The sequence below is a fragment of the Ixodes scapularis genome, unplaced genomic scaffold (genome assembly GCF_016920785.2).
Source record: "Ixodes scapularis isolate PalLabHiFi unplaced genomic scaffold, ASM1692078v2 PGA_scaffold3__209_contigs__length_174095766, whole genome shotgun sequence".
NCBI classification, from domain to species: Eukaryota; Metazoa; Arthropoda; class Arachnida; order Ixodida; family Ixodidae; genus Ixodes; species Ixodes scapularis.
Genome location: NW_024609868.1, coordinates 144,898,981 through 144,914,164, shown reverse-complemented (window position 1 = coordinate 144,914,164; position 15,184 = coordinate 144,898,981). Strand labels below are relative to the sequence as shown.

Genomic DNA, 15,184 nt, shown 5'->3' with positions numbered 1-15,184 from the left:
CCTACCTGTCTTATTAATGCACAGGAAACAAATGTATCCAATCGGAGGTGTTCTGGAAACACACCCCGTCGCGTGGAACGCGGTACGACGCTTGCTGTCACGTGGTGCGTGCTCATTTGTGCTCCAGAAATCCTCTCACTCTTTGTCTCGTCACGTGTACATGTAGTCTTCTTTGTTTATCAGCTGTCAGACAAAAGGCATCATTATCATCTTTGAGTATCATGAGCCACGTTATTGAATATACAACACGGGCACTTCCCACCATCGTACGTGGTCTCCGAAGAGGAAATAAACGAACATATGCAGCGGAATGAACCGTACTTAATCCAATGAATTGAAGAATCAAAGTTTTTATGAACCCGCCGAAAGCCAAAATAACGGCGGAGCCAGGAGACCACGTACGATGGTGTGAAGTGCCCGTGTTGTATATTCAATAACGTGGCTCATGAGTCTCGCAGATTATGATGATGCCGTGTCTTTAAAAGTTCATAAACAAAGAATACTACATATTCACGGCACGAGACAGAACAGTGGGAGGATTTCTGGAGCACAAACGAGCACGTGCCACGTGACACCAAGCGTCGTACCGCGTGCCACGCGGCGGCGTGTGTTTCCAGAACACCTCCGATTGGGTAAATTTCGTTTCTTGTGCATTAATAATACAGATAGGAAACGCCAGAAAGACAAGGTGGAGTGGTGTAGAGGTTAGCATACCCGACCAGGCATTGCCGAAAGCCAATATATATATATATATATATATATATATATGTATATATATTTGTTTAGTTTTCAAACGCGGATTTTTTAATGGCTCACAACTTATCTAGTGCGCGGAACACTCGTTCACGACAAGAAGGTGTAGCAAAAAACTAAGAAGACATACACCTAATTTAAACGTTTCTTTCAAATAGTGGCTCAGGCAAAATAGATGTGGTAACTGTTTAATAAATTATAATTTAAAACTGTTTTAGCAAGAGGTATTCAATGCAAAGAACGAAGCTCTACTCTTAATGTTTCTAATTCAGTTATAACTTCCAAGTTATACATGTGTTTACCATGATGAGCGTGCAAGGGCACAGTATAAAATACGTAGTGTTCTAGGACTGCCTCTTATCGATTTGAACAAAGACAAGTTTTCCGCAGGTCGCCTGTATTCCGTTCGCATCTTTTTATGTCTCAATAATATTCAAAGGGGTTTGAAAATAGTTTTGCTTTGTATAAAAACTCTAATGCACACCGTCAAGCCTTCCAAGGGCTTTCTCAGACACGCAAGTACAAATATAATAACTATGTCAGTTGATGAAGTGTATGAAAAACGTGATATTCTGTTAACTGCAAGGTGAACAACAGCGCTCACGACACCAGGGATAAAGAAAGATCTCGCACGACATGCAAGCGGCCGCTCACAACGGATTAATATTGAAACTAAAACAGAACTGAAACTCTTGCAAAAAACAACTATCTATGGGAGAGGGAAACACAGAAAACGCCTTGCGACGGATTACACAAGACAGAATACATAAAACTCTCTCAGTACTCGCAAAAAAAAAAAAAATCCTAGTCTGACAACATCAGCGAGGGGTTGGTTAACACAGTGCTCTCAAACTTGTCAATGATGTAGTACCCAAAAAGAGGTCTGTAGTTACTTAGAGTTCAATAAAGGCCGGGTGTGGATTCGAGCTTCACGTTTCCCGCTTCATGATTCCTTCGTCAGCCTCCTCGTCTTGAAATTTGGCAATCTCATTTGCTGTGCGTCAATAATAAAGTGTTTGGTACTCGTTAAGTCCTGCACTGTTAAATATGTATGTAATTACTGTCAATCGTGTCTGGATATTTGCAAATCCTGCAAAACTATCACTCTTAGTTTTTTTTATTTTTATTTCTAACACATTAGCACTAATGTATATATTGAAACAACCAAAAAATCTATAGAAATGTACTCCTTAAAACGCTGGTTGTGGCTGACGGAAGTTCCCGATAAAGGCGCCACACAAAAACGTTCTGATGAAACATTTGGTACGAAAACATCGTACATTGATTTACTGCAATATAGATATTCTTCTGAGTGCTTTAAAGAGAGCTTCAGCAAAGCAGGCTGGGGCTAGCTTTGAGTATCGTATGATCGCTCCGCACACAATACCATTTTGGCATTAAGTAAGACAAAATGACAAATCGCAAAACAGTGGGTACATAAACCCCACGCACTACGTTCGTGAAGTCGTCAATGACTACGCATCTTGTTCCCCTAAGGCAGTGGTTCTCGGCCATTAATTTTCGAGGACTCATTGTAGATCGGTGAAGATAATGGAGGACCCGGTTTGTGGCGAGAAAAGGAGAAAGGTATAAGTTAAATATAATAATCATATGATAAATGGATATAACTAAGTGCTACTGTGACGTTGACATCTCTTACTGACATACACACAAGAAAACTCACCCGAAAACTGAAACATATTGTTTGATCTGAGTAGAAACACCTTTTATTGCGAGCTTGACCGATGAGTCAGGGCTTCACAACCCCAAAAGGTTCGCGGAGCCCAAAGGGTCCGGAGACCCCCATTGGAGAACCTAAGTCCTAAGATAATTGAATTCTTTCGTTCCATCAAAGTTCTTATTCAATAAACGACATACACTGATCACTTTTAAGCAAATATAGATTGCAAATAATTCCCTCGTATTGATTTCACGGTGATATATAGTGATTGTTCATTTTGAATCAAGGAGCGTGTCTATTTTGTTTCGCAGTAACTAGCTATTGTAAAAGCGAAATCTTGTACAAAAATGTTTTAATTATTGTATGCAGCTTTCATTTTAAATGCTGCAGTAGTTCATTACTTTTTAAATTGCAGATTAAATAAATCCACATCCTAGTTATCTCTTTATCGAAAAAAAACTTCTTAGAAACTACACTTTTATGGTCGTTTGTTTTAATTAACGACGCAGAAAACCTTGGACCATGATCTGCGTGTTTGGAGTCTTGTCTCTACTGGGATGCTCGGTGTCCTGCTGGCAACTCTATGACAGCAACTACTACCCATTTCCAGTTGTTCTGGGCGAGACGCTTGAGTAAGTTTAAGTACTTGTTGTTCTTGTGTGCTCAGAATTATGAATTCTCTTTAGCATAAATTAAAAAATAGCTTTACTATGCAGGTTGTGATGTATTTTAATATGATTTATATGTAATCAGCCTATGCTAGTAGGGCAAAATATTGCGAAGAGACTTTTTATTTTAATGTTAGGTCGTGATTGAAGGTAAAACAAAAAAAAAAATCAACCATGAACGCCGTTGCCAGCTCTACAGTCTGAGTTTCAATGGTTAAGAAACAAATAAAGCTACCCTGGTGTGCTCCTGCATTAGCACTGCACACGTCAAGTCAATTCAAAACGACTAAATAGCGTGAGGGTACCAACTAAATAATATTAAATTTGTAATGCCAGTCAGACGGGAAAATATAGCTAGTGATACCCCAGCCACAAAAAAAAAGGCCGGTTCAGCCATTTATAATAAACTAAATTAAAAATTTCAGACTCCTCGGCTTGTAAAGCACATGACTCAGTTAATGCAGTTTTATCTTCGGATTTTGTCGAGCAAACTTACTGCGTAGGCTTCAAACATAAGGTATATTGTTTACGTCAAACAGAATGTGAACGGTAGCACTAACAGTCCATGTGCGTTTCATAGCTTGAAGATGAGCCATTGTATAAAGCAAAGTACCCATCGGAATGGTAGAACTACTTCTCAATTCAGCACAATTCAGTTCATTAAGTGTGTTATTGTTAAAATACTCTTTTTGTGTAAACATCAACGATTTTAAATGTCTTTGCAGAGCAGTAATTTCCACAATCAACGAGCTGTACGTCCTTCCAAGCTACCATGCAGCATGCTACTTTTCCGGCTGTGTGGTTCTCCTCCTTCTACAAATGTACGGCACTGCCAAGATTTCTAAGGTTCGTGGATCATTTTTCTAACTAGATGTATATTTAATGTCGGCATTAGTATGCAATTGAAAATCCCTAATGTATTAATTTGAGATAGATTTTCAAATTGTGCTTTATATCTTTCAACAACAGTTCCGAACTATAAAGTTGACATTACAGTCTCGGCTGTGATATAGGACGACCTTTCTTTTCGGACCTGTTTACTAGACAGCTGTTCAGCGAAGTAAAATAATCCAGGCACACTATAATTGAAATGCGCTGGGTGAACAAAAAGTATGAGAATATTGTTTTATTATGTACTGAAATGCTTGGTTTAAAGGACGGACATTGTGTTTATTATTAGTTTAAAGTTTCAATTTCTTTGTTTCTTTTGCCTTTCTGCAAATAAAATCAATTGGGTACTAAAGGTGTGCCAATAATTAAGCTGCGGATCGACGTTTTTTAGAGATGACTCAACCTAAACTGCATCATATGAAGTGCTCACGAACACTACTTTCAACATTGTATATCTCTAGTCAAACAACAAAGCTTCGGTTATCTCATTTATTTTTTATATAAGTTTAACTATCTTACGGTAATTTACAAATAAGAAATTCTTAAAAACCGAGGCAGTACTAGAAAGCGAAATCTCTTACAGGATAAGCATGAAGTATTTTACAGGTGAAGAAACATTGTATATTAAAAGCTGTTCCGAATAGAAGCACGGATGTTAAGGTGTTGCTAGGCCGACTCGTCCGGTATTGAATTGCAACAGGCAGCGCTGAGATAACATGCTTTAAGATGGCGTCAATAATGAAGAAAACGGGGAAGGTGATTGGGTATAATGAATGAAAGTCGCCAGTTACAGTACAACAAACGTTCAGAAAAGAGTATAAACTGCATCACTACTTGTTGCATGAGTCAGTGCGCGAGTTACACTGCGTCGAAAAGCTATCAAAACTTCATCAAGTCTCTTCGTTTACACTAGGACCAACAGCTTTGAGTATTTCAATGACAGTGACAGTCTCTCTAAATGTAATCTGTCAGATTTTGATATTTTTAACATCTGGCAGGACTTTTTCATAGTCTTTTCTGAACTACAGTTCAACTGTGATCGGCTATGTACTTGAGTATTACCACAAAACACACTGCGCGTTGTCTGCATTGACAGAATGTTGAAACAAGTTATCACAACCCCACCTAAGATGAAACAAAATAAAATTGGGGAGTCAAAGGCTGGGGTGCGAAAAAAAATATTTTAAGAAAACCTAGCATGCGAGTAGTGATGTTAATGATGCAGTCAATGTGAGTCTTTGATGATAGGTTAGATATAATATGAACTCCTAGACACTTATAGGCCAAAACGAATTCTAGAGGATAGCTATTTAGCGTATAATGGGGCTGAGATGAAGCCCAACGGCATACGCTCATAATGTTTTATTTACTACAGTCGACTACCGTGGATTATGAGTGACACCAGTTAGAAACATATTTCATATCGTTTTGTAGTACGTTAGAGTGAGTAACTTCTAATTTATCGATAAATAACGCAGTCACCAGCAAATAATAACATTTTTTAGGATACATGTGTGGGTAAATCGTTAATGTAAATGAGGAATATATACTGACTGAGCGCAGAGCCTTCGGGATTTTCTGATGCTACTAACGCTAGTCATAGAATAGCTAGCGTTCGTAAAGTTCACGAACTGTTTGTGGTTTGTTAAAAATGAATGTATCCGCGTGAGTACCGCCGGGTCAATGTTTAGTTTACTAAGCTGGTGCACATGTTCAATAGCTTTCGAAATATCTAAAAATAGCCAATCTACTTCAGAACGAGCGTCAGCGATAGAATGAAGGTAATGCGTGAATGATAAAAGTAGTGTTTCGCATGAGTATGTCTTTCGAAAGCGGTATTAAAAGGAACAAACATATTTTTTTTTTATTCAAGAAAATTTACTACGTTAAATGACATGTTCAATAATTTGGCATGAGACACTGGTCATCGAAATTGTGCAAAAGATACGGGGATTAAAGTTATCACCTCTATTGGGAACTGGGACCACTTCGGCTACTCTCCTGTCTTATGGCAAGATACCATGGTCCATCCACTGAGAAAATATACTCGCGACAAAAATAGAGGTGTACATTTCAGTATTCTTCAGAAACTTGGATTTGATATAGTCAAAATAAACCACAACATGAAGATAGTCAAAGTGAGTCGATTATGTTGACAATAGCTTCAGGACTAATTTCAAAGGAATACATTGGTAGGTAATCATAGGACATGTGTGTTTGATCTTTACTTATGAAGGGGTCAAAAAAACAGCTAACAGAAATATTATTGAGTCCACTGAAACACTCTTCACAAGAAATAGGGCTACCATAGCCAGCTCTGAGCTCTACAACTGCATTACTTTCTTTTTCATGGTGTTCCTAAAGTAAACTGAAATATTATAAGAATGGCGGATTCTTGACGAAGGATAAAAATAATCACAATCAGCAGCGTTATTCAACTTTTATTTTATTTATTACTCGTGTACTCGCGGAAGGCGGGCCTTCGGGGCACTCCATAGCGCCCTTTGCTTTCCACCGATACCGTTAGGCCGGACAGCAATACACCCATTAAATTACGTGCTTTGCTCACTTCGTCTAAGTGCTTAAAGAGCAAAATTTATTAATGTAAGCTTCGGTCAACTTCTCTAGTTGGCTCAAAGAGCTGCGATTTTGAATGTTCTTTTGATTAGGTCACTGTTAAAAATGTGATTTTCAATCAAGATTACTTTCCTTCACAGGTTACCAATGAACCTGAAAGAACACAGGAGGATTTCATTTTGAAACCACGTGTTTTGTTCATTATTTCCTTACCTAATATTTTATACCAGAAGTTAATCTAAATCAAATACAAGGCTAATAAAACTCTTATATTTTCGTGTTCCTCAATCGCGTCCCGTATTAGAATAAGGAAAAGCTACGCTCACTTCCTTCAGATATTGTGCGTGTTTTAGAAAGATGCAAAACTTAATATTACCTTGTTAGCTATCTTACGTGAGACCTTGGTTATTTTAGCAGAAAACATGAACATACAAAACGTCTTCACTAACAATTTTACTTAATATAGGAGCGTAAATGAACGACGTACCGCCGTAAAATTATGACCCATATGTCATCACGTGTTGTTGAGTGAAAAAATGAAAGGTAAACAACGTCGTCGCTAGCATATGTATCTAAACAGGCTACTTAACGCCGATACACACGGTCGTGTTTCCTTCATTTCCCTGTCTCGCACAACGTCTAAGATGCGATCACTCGAGTGTTTGCACCTCATTGGAAGGATTTGAAAGGAATTGATTGAAATTACAACATGGTATCTTGAATTGTGTGAACTTACTGCATACCCCTTATGGATAGAAGGTCAATTAACGTTGTGTAAAATGTCGAGAAAAAAATATTTTATAGGAGCGCATACTAGCTCTTTCTGTTTATGAAACACACTACTTCACAGCTTCCGCCTTCATACTTAAAATGTTGAAACAGTCTGCTTAAAAATGGCAAGGATAACTTTGAGTTACAAAAGCAATTGAACATAGGAACAGAACACAAAAAGAGTGTCAAGCCATTCTGAACGATTCGTACACTGTCACAATTAGATGTATCAAGGGTGGTTTCGTTTGAAAACAATACTTTTAAGGGTTTGTTTTTAATTATTATATTCCTGGAATAATCGAAACGTCCATTAATTGTTGATAGCTAGGTGTTATAACGATAAAGGTCTGAAGTACCAGGTTGTGGAGTATAAAAAAAAACCAATTTTATATTTTCTTTACTTCGGTCGTTGTTTACAAAATATTGCTTTAACTCAGCCTGCTAATATTTTATGCGCAGCAGGGACTCTTGCAGATCATTCTTAGAAATCAATAAATACATTTCAGTTTTTACGGTTATTGGTTTAACAAAATTATATGCTCGCAAACCAAAGTAATTAGTTCCATATTTAGATCACCATATAGAACAAACCGTGAATAATGATGGTATGTTTGCTAACATCCGTGCATAGTAATGACTATAGACCATATATGATAGCATATTACTCGTGCTGCTAGTATTTATAAAAAAATACAACTTACACTTAGCTACAAATCTTCAAAATCATATTTTTTTATATATTGAAGTTTAATAAACTGAAACACATACTTATATTATAGTTCTCTGCGCACAATTTACGACAAATTACTTTAGAACGCAAGATGTTCGACGTCTACGACCAGAAGGGAGGAATTCATTTGCAACAACAACTAACGTACTAATTTTCACACTATGTAATTTATATCTGAAACCGGGAAATCATATGCATAGAGTTTCCTTGCTTAAGTTTACCCTCAATGCTCAATATAACGTGCAAAAATGTTGCACGACAAGGATACGCGTAAGCACCTGCCACATTTCTGATTAATTATAGCGTTCGCTTAATTTATTGTGTTCTCTTCTAACGCTATACTTCGGCGATTGATTTTATAAAAATACCCTCCGGACAATGCTAAAATATCTGTCTGTCTCGGCAAGGTATTTGATTAGAGGCAACCTACGTAAATACACTGAACTGGATTTGTATTCCTGGGTGAGGTTTGAAAGTAATTCTTAGCATTGTGATAATTATTTAGAAGATTATGGTGTAGTGGTGTTCTGCGGCATATTGACCCCATTAGTAGTGTTGCGGTGCAACCGGTACTCTCGAACCGAGGGTTCAGTCCAGACAAAAAGCGGTTTACTTGACCGTGTGTCACGAGTGTAAAACAAAACGCACCGCCAATATCACAGCAATATATTGTCACGGGTGGTGAGTCGTGACCAATAAACAAGAAATAAACAGAAATAAATAAACGTTTAATGTGGCGAACTTGGGCCAAAAATAAAGAAGGAAACAGAAGAAAGCAGAGCGTCGCGGGCGTCGAAGTCGGCGTGTCAGCAGAATCGAGCGCTGGGGCGAGACTGACTCCGCTCGCCATGCGGAATCCCATGTACCCTCGTGGGTTTTTGGATCGTTCGGCGTAGAAGGTTCGGCGCGTGGAACATTATAACCTCGAATCAGCAAGACGGTTCTCGAATTCACCAGAACCTTACATTACAGTGTCAACAAAAATGCGTTTCCGCGGCCAGGAATCGAACCCTGGCTTTCAGCGTGGGAAGCAAGCGCGATAACCGTTAGGCCACGCGCGCGCTGCCTGGTTGGCCAGCTGCGCGCGCGGCAATACTCCCCCCTTTAAAAAAGTGCATCGTCCCGATGCAATCCGAAAACAAAACAAATAAAAATAGCGGAAAACTAAAGAGTCATTTGTAACACATAAGGTTCACAGTCCTATCGAGCATAGTACGGCTTCAGTCGCACGACGTGGACGACTTCCGGACGTGGAGGGCGGCGTGACGAAGTCCGTGTTCCGTCGGGCATCACTTCGTAGTTCAGATCCCCGAGTCGACGAAGCACTTTGTAAGGTCCAAAGTATCGTTTCAGCAATTTCTCACTGAGGCCGCGGCGACGGATGGGCGTCCATACCCACACCCTATATCCGGGCTGGAAGTGGACGTCCCTGCGACGAAGGTTGTAGCGGCCGGCGTCGACGCGTTGCTGGTCTTGAATCAGGAGTCGGGCGAGCTGGCGAACTTCTTCGGCGCGTTGAGCAACCGCCTGGGCGTCGTCGCTCTCGTTGTCAGATGGCTCATGGCGCAGCATGGCGTCCAGCATGGTCGTTACCTTCCGACCATGTACCAGCTGGAAAGGGTGAATCCAGTGGTCTCTTGAACCGCCGTATTGTAGGCGAACGTGACGTAGGGCAGCACCTCGTCCCACGTCTTGTGCTCTACGTCGACGTACATAGAGATCATATCGGCGATTGTCTTGTTGAGTCGCTCCGTCAGCCCGTTGGTCTGCGGGTGGTACGCAGTTGTACGACGATGGCTGGTGTGACTGAGTCGGAAGATTTCTTGGGTCAGTTGTGCCATGAACGATGATCCGCGATCTGTAATCAGAACTTCTGGAGCGCCGTGCCGGAGGACGATGGACTCAATGAAAAACTTGGCCACTTCCACAGCAGTCCCCGAAGGAAGAGCTTTCGTTTCGGCGTACCGCGTGAGATAATCTGTGGCGACGATGATCCAGCGGTTCCCCGACGTCGAAGGCGGAAAAGGACAAAGTAGATCCATTCCGATCTGCTGGAAGGGTGCAGTTGGAGGAGAAATAGGCTGCAGGAGTCCGGCCGGCCTCGTCCGAGGTTTCTTGCGTCGCTGGCACTCGTGGCATGATCGTGTGTACAGGTGGACGGTCTTGGGGAGCTTGGGCCAGTAATACTTTTCACGAATACGGGCCAGTGTCCGGCTGTATCCAAGGTGTCCGGACGTCGGGTCGTCGTGACATGCTTGAAAGATCTCCCCTCGAAGGTCGGTCGGGATTACCAGCAGCCACGGCGAGTTGTTGTCCCCGAAGTTCTCTTTGTACAGTACACATTGTCGAATGGTGAAGGTCGGCACGGCTCTTGAGAAAACACGGGGTACGGTACCGCCGCGCCCTTCCAGGTGCTCCATTAAGGCTCGCAGCTCCGGATCGTCTCGTTGACGTCGTGCCATGTCATCGGTGTTCACTGCCCCTAGAAAGCACTCGTCATCATCGTCGTCGCTGCTGCCAGAAGGTGTTTCGACAGGGGCCCTGGACAGGCAGTCAGCGTCGCTGTGCTTGCGTCCCGACTTGTAAACCACAGTCATGTTGAACTCTTGTAGCCGGAGGCTCCATCGAGCGAGGCGTCCTGACGGGTCCTTGAGGTTCGCAAGCCAGCAGAGCGAGTGGTGGTCCGTGACTACGCGGAACGGGATTCCGTACAAGTACGGACGAAACTTCGTGATTGCCCAGACGACCGCAAGGCATTCTTTTTCAGTCGTGGAGTAATTTCTCTCTGCCTTGGACAGTGTCCGACTTGCAGGCGACGACTCGTTCGGTGCCTTCTTGTACTTGAACTAGTACCGCGCCAAGTCCTGCGTTACTTGCGTCAGTGTGAATCTCGGTGTCCGCATCCTGATCGAAATGTCCAAGAACCGGAGGCGTCTGGAGTCGCCGCTTCAGCTCGTCGAATGCCTGCTGCTGTTCCTCGGCCCATTCGAACCTCTCGGCGTCCTTCGTGAGGTTTGTGAGCGGTGCGGAAATCCGTGCGAAATCCCGAACGAAGCGACGATAGTAGGCGCAAAGTCCAAGGAATCCTCGCACGGCCTTTTTGTCTGTCGGCACTGGAAATGACGCGACGGCGCGAGTCTTCTCAGGGTCTGGGCGCACGCCTACGTTGCTAACCACGTGACCTAGAAACTTCAGTTCGTCATAGGCGAACCGACACTTTGACGGCTTGAGGGTGAGTCCAGGGGTCCGTATGGCTTGAAGAACAGCTCGGAGTCGTCGCAAGTGCTCGTCGAAGTCGCTGGAAAACACCACGACGTCGTCGAGGTAGACCAGACAGCTCTGCCACTTCAGTCCTGCCAGTACGGTGTCCATAACACGCTGGAAAGTTGCTGGCGCCGTACATAGTCCGAAGGGCATTACCTTGAACTCGTACAGCCCATCCGGCGTGACGAAAGCTGTCTTCTCTCGGTCCCGTTCGTCGACTTCGATCTGCCAGTAGCCGCTCTTCAGGTCCACCGATGAGAAGTATCGAGAGTGGCGCAGCCGGTCTAACGTGTCGTCGATTCGGGGGAGTGGGTAGACGTCTTTCTTCGTCACCCCGTTCAGCTGCCGGTAGTCCACGCAGAACCGAAGCGTTCCGTCCTTCTTCTTAACCAGTACGACTGGAGAGGCCCACGGACTGCTTGATGGCTGGATTATATCGTCGTTCAGCATCTCTTGAACTTACTCCTGGATCACCTCCCTTTCTTTAACGGAGACTCTGTACGGTGATCGATGCACAGGGCGCGCGTCGTTCTCGGTAATGATGCGGTGCTTCGCAACGGCTGTTTGGCGTACCTTCGACGACGTCGCAAAGCAGTCACGGTATTCGGCGAGGAGGCTAATCAGCTGCCGTCGTTTCGGGTCCGGAAGCTTAGGGTCGATGTCGAGTTGCGCTGGCGACGTACCGTCTTGCTGAGGTGGCGAGGATTCATCAGGAATGGCGGCGATTTCGGCGGAGTTTCGGAGATCCTCGACGTGGCCAACGGCTGCCCCTTTTGTGAGGTGTTGCGTTTCATTCCGGAAGTTCGTCACGAGGACCACAGTGCGGCCATCCTGAAGTTCAGCTACTCCTCGTGCGACGCCTATTCCTCTTCCCAGGAGCAACTGGAGGTTACCTTCCAGAAGAACTTCGCTACGGGTGGCTGCATCGGTCACGACAGGTACGACAACACTTGATCGCGGCGGCAGATTCACGTGGTCGGCAGCGACTCGGACGGCGGCTGACGCAGTTTGGAGTTTCTCTGAAGGCGGAACAGGTGTCCGCAGCGTTAATCTGTTTTCTCCAAGGTCGATGACGGCGCCGTATTCACACAAAAAGTCCATGCCGAGAATGACGTCTCTGGAACAGTCTTGTAGAATGACGAATTTCACAGGACTCGTCTCGCCGTGAATTTCGACGCGAGCGGTGCACCTTCCGACAGGCGTGATGAGGTGTCCTCCGGCGGTTCGTATCTGCGGTCCATCCCACGGCGTCGTGACTTTTCGAAGGTGGCGAGAGAGCCTCCCACTCAATACTGAGTAGTCTGCCCCGGTGTCAACGAGTGCCAATGCGTTTTGGCCATCGATAACAACGTTTAGGTTGTTGGACACCGTTGCAGGCGCGTCGGTGCAATGTGGGGCGTCGAGAGAGTGGGAGCGCTCCGGCGTTCTTGGAGGCTGTTTGCTTCCGTCGTTTTCGGCAACGTCACCTCCAGGCGTTGCCGCACTCAGTGTTGCCGACGACGCAGAGGAGACAGGCTCTCTCGGCGGGATCGTGGCGCTGGGGAGGCTGAACGTCGTGGCGATGGGGAGCGGGCTTCACGGCGGAGAGACGACACTGGGGAGGGCGAACGTCGGAGGTACTCCTCGATGTCGTAAGGGCGTTCGCCGTACCTCGGGCGTGGGTCGTTCGGGTGGAACCCACGCAGGCCCATTTGCCGGTAGGGACAACGACGGTAGACATGGTCGGCGTCCCCGCAGTGCACAACGGGCGTCGATCGGCCGTCCTCCACACGTCGGTCTTTCGTGGAGCAGCTTGTTCTGGGGGGACGTACGCCCGATCTTCATGGCGTCGTGAATACTGCGGCGCTAGAGGTTCACGTCGAGGTGGCGCCGTATACGGGTGAGCAGGGGGCGGTGGTCGTCGGGTAGCTGCGGCGTAGCTCAGCTTCGGTGGTTCAGGAGCGGCGCTGGCGAGAACTTCTGGCTGCAGCGCCTGCTGAAGTTCTTCTCGGACAATCTCGGCGACTGAGGGCGTAGCCAGGTAGCCAGGCTTATGGCAGCAGGTAGCAACTTCTTCAACTCCTGGACGGCTTCACGGATAAGGTCACGGATGCCGGGGAGGGTGGTGCCCAGGTCGGATCCATATGTCGCTAGAGTAGTTACGCCAGGGTGTCGTTGGTAGTGTCTGGCGCGGGCTAGCAAGGCCCGTTCCATATTTGTCGTCTCCGTGATGAACTCGTCGACTGTTGTTGGGGGATTCCGGATGAGACCACCGAAAATCTCGCTTTTCACACCCCTCATCAGGTGGTGCAGCTTCTTCTCCTCGGTAGCCTGAGGATCGGCGCGGGCGCTTAGGCGGAGAACATCCTCCACGAAGCCGGTGATGCTCTCGTTGGGGCCTTGAGTCCTGGTACGCAGCAAGTCTTCGGCTCTCTCTCGGCGGTGCTGGTTGACAAATGTCGCCTTCAGCTGGCTCTTGAAAATGTCCCAGGATGTCAATGAAGACTCGTGATTTTCGTACCAGCTTCTCGCAGTCCCCTCGAGCGAGAAATACACGTTTTGCAGCCGTTGCTCGTAGGTCCAGCTATTGTGGCGGGCGACGCGTTCGAATTGGTCGATCCAATCTTCAACGTCTTCGTGGAGTTCGCCGTGGAACGGAGCCGGTGTCCGAGGAGCGACGGGTAGGTAGACGACGGCAGAAGCGGCGGGGGTCTGCGACTGGTTGGCCATCGTCGGCTGCCTGGTCCTGGGTGGTAGAAGTCCGTATTCCGGGTTTAGCCCTTGGGTGCGGCGACTTGATCGAGTCTCGATCTGGTCTTCGTTGGGTCCTCGGGAGCTTGGATTCGGACTTGTACTGCGGGAACTCGGAGTGCTGCGCTGCACGGACATGCGGTACCCCGCACCTCCATCAGAATGTCACGGGTGGTGAGTCGTGACCAATAAACAAGAAATAAACAGAAATAAATAAACGTTTAATGTGGCGAACTTGTGCCAAAAATAAAGAAGGAAACAGAAGAAAGCAGAGCGTCGCGGGCGTCGAAGTAGGCGTGTCAGCAGAATCGAGCGCTGGGGCGAGACTGACTCCGCTCGCCTTGCGGAATCCCTTATGTACCCTCGTGGGTTTCTGGATCGTTCGGCGTAGAAGGTTCGGCGCGTGGAACATTCTAACCTCGAATCAGCAAGACGGTTCTCGAATTCACCAGAACCTTACATTACAGTGTCAACAAAAATGCGTCTCCGCGGCCAGGAATCGAACCCTGGCTTTCAGCGTGGGAAGCAAGCACGATAACCGTTAGGCCACGCGCGCGCTGCCTGGTTGGCCTGCTGCGCGCGCGGCAATATATCTTTTAATGGAATCGTCAATACCAGAGTTTAGATAGGAGTTTCACTCCTCTTCCCCTCGAATTCAGCTGGGAAATTAAAAAAAATTGGGGTTTTGGGTTTTTCGCTAAATTTAGAGTTGAAACTAGCATCACGTTACCTGAACACCAATTCAGTTTTCCAGCTAAGTATAGCGGGACAATTGATGTCAAGTAACCTGATCATGAGAACTAGATATCAATTTAGTTTCCCGCTAAATTTAGCTGAGAACTTAACGTCGCGTGACCTATGGCTATACACCAATTCAGTTTTCTCGCTCAATATAGCGGGACAAATGATGTCGAGTCACCTAAACGCCTCACGTTACGAGACACCCCTCACAATTCTCTTTTCACCCTCACACTTATCCCTTTCTCCCTCTTCGCATCTCTCCATCCTGCCTCCCTCTTACCCACCTACCTCCACCTCCTTCCACTCCCCAAACACTCTATTTTCCCTTCACTCTTACTTTCCTTCTCTCTCTCTGCATCCCTCTCTCCTATCTTCCAA

The 15,184-nt window shown here is 45.5% G+C and overlaps 1 protein-coding gene across 1 annotated transcript in view; it reads left to right on the top strand.

Moving 5' to 3' along the window:
• Positions 1-15,184, top strand: part of LOC8031349 (nose resistant to fluoxetine protein 6) — a 91,970-nt gene that overhangs the window by 63,598 nt on the left and 13,188 nt on the right. Inside the window, exons 9-10 of the mRNA XM_042292902.1 lie at positions 2,944-3,066; positions 3,828-3,948. Coding sequence (XP_042148836.1) covers positions 2,944-3,066; positions 3,828-3,948 — 244 coding nt within the window. The remainder of the gene's footprint in view (positions 1-2,943; positions 3,067-3,827; positions 3,949-15,184) is intronic.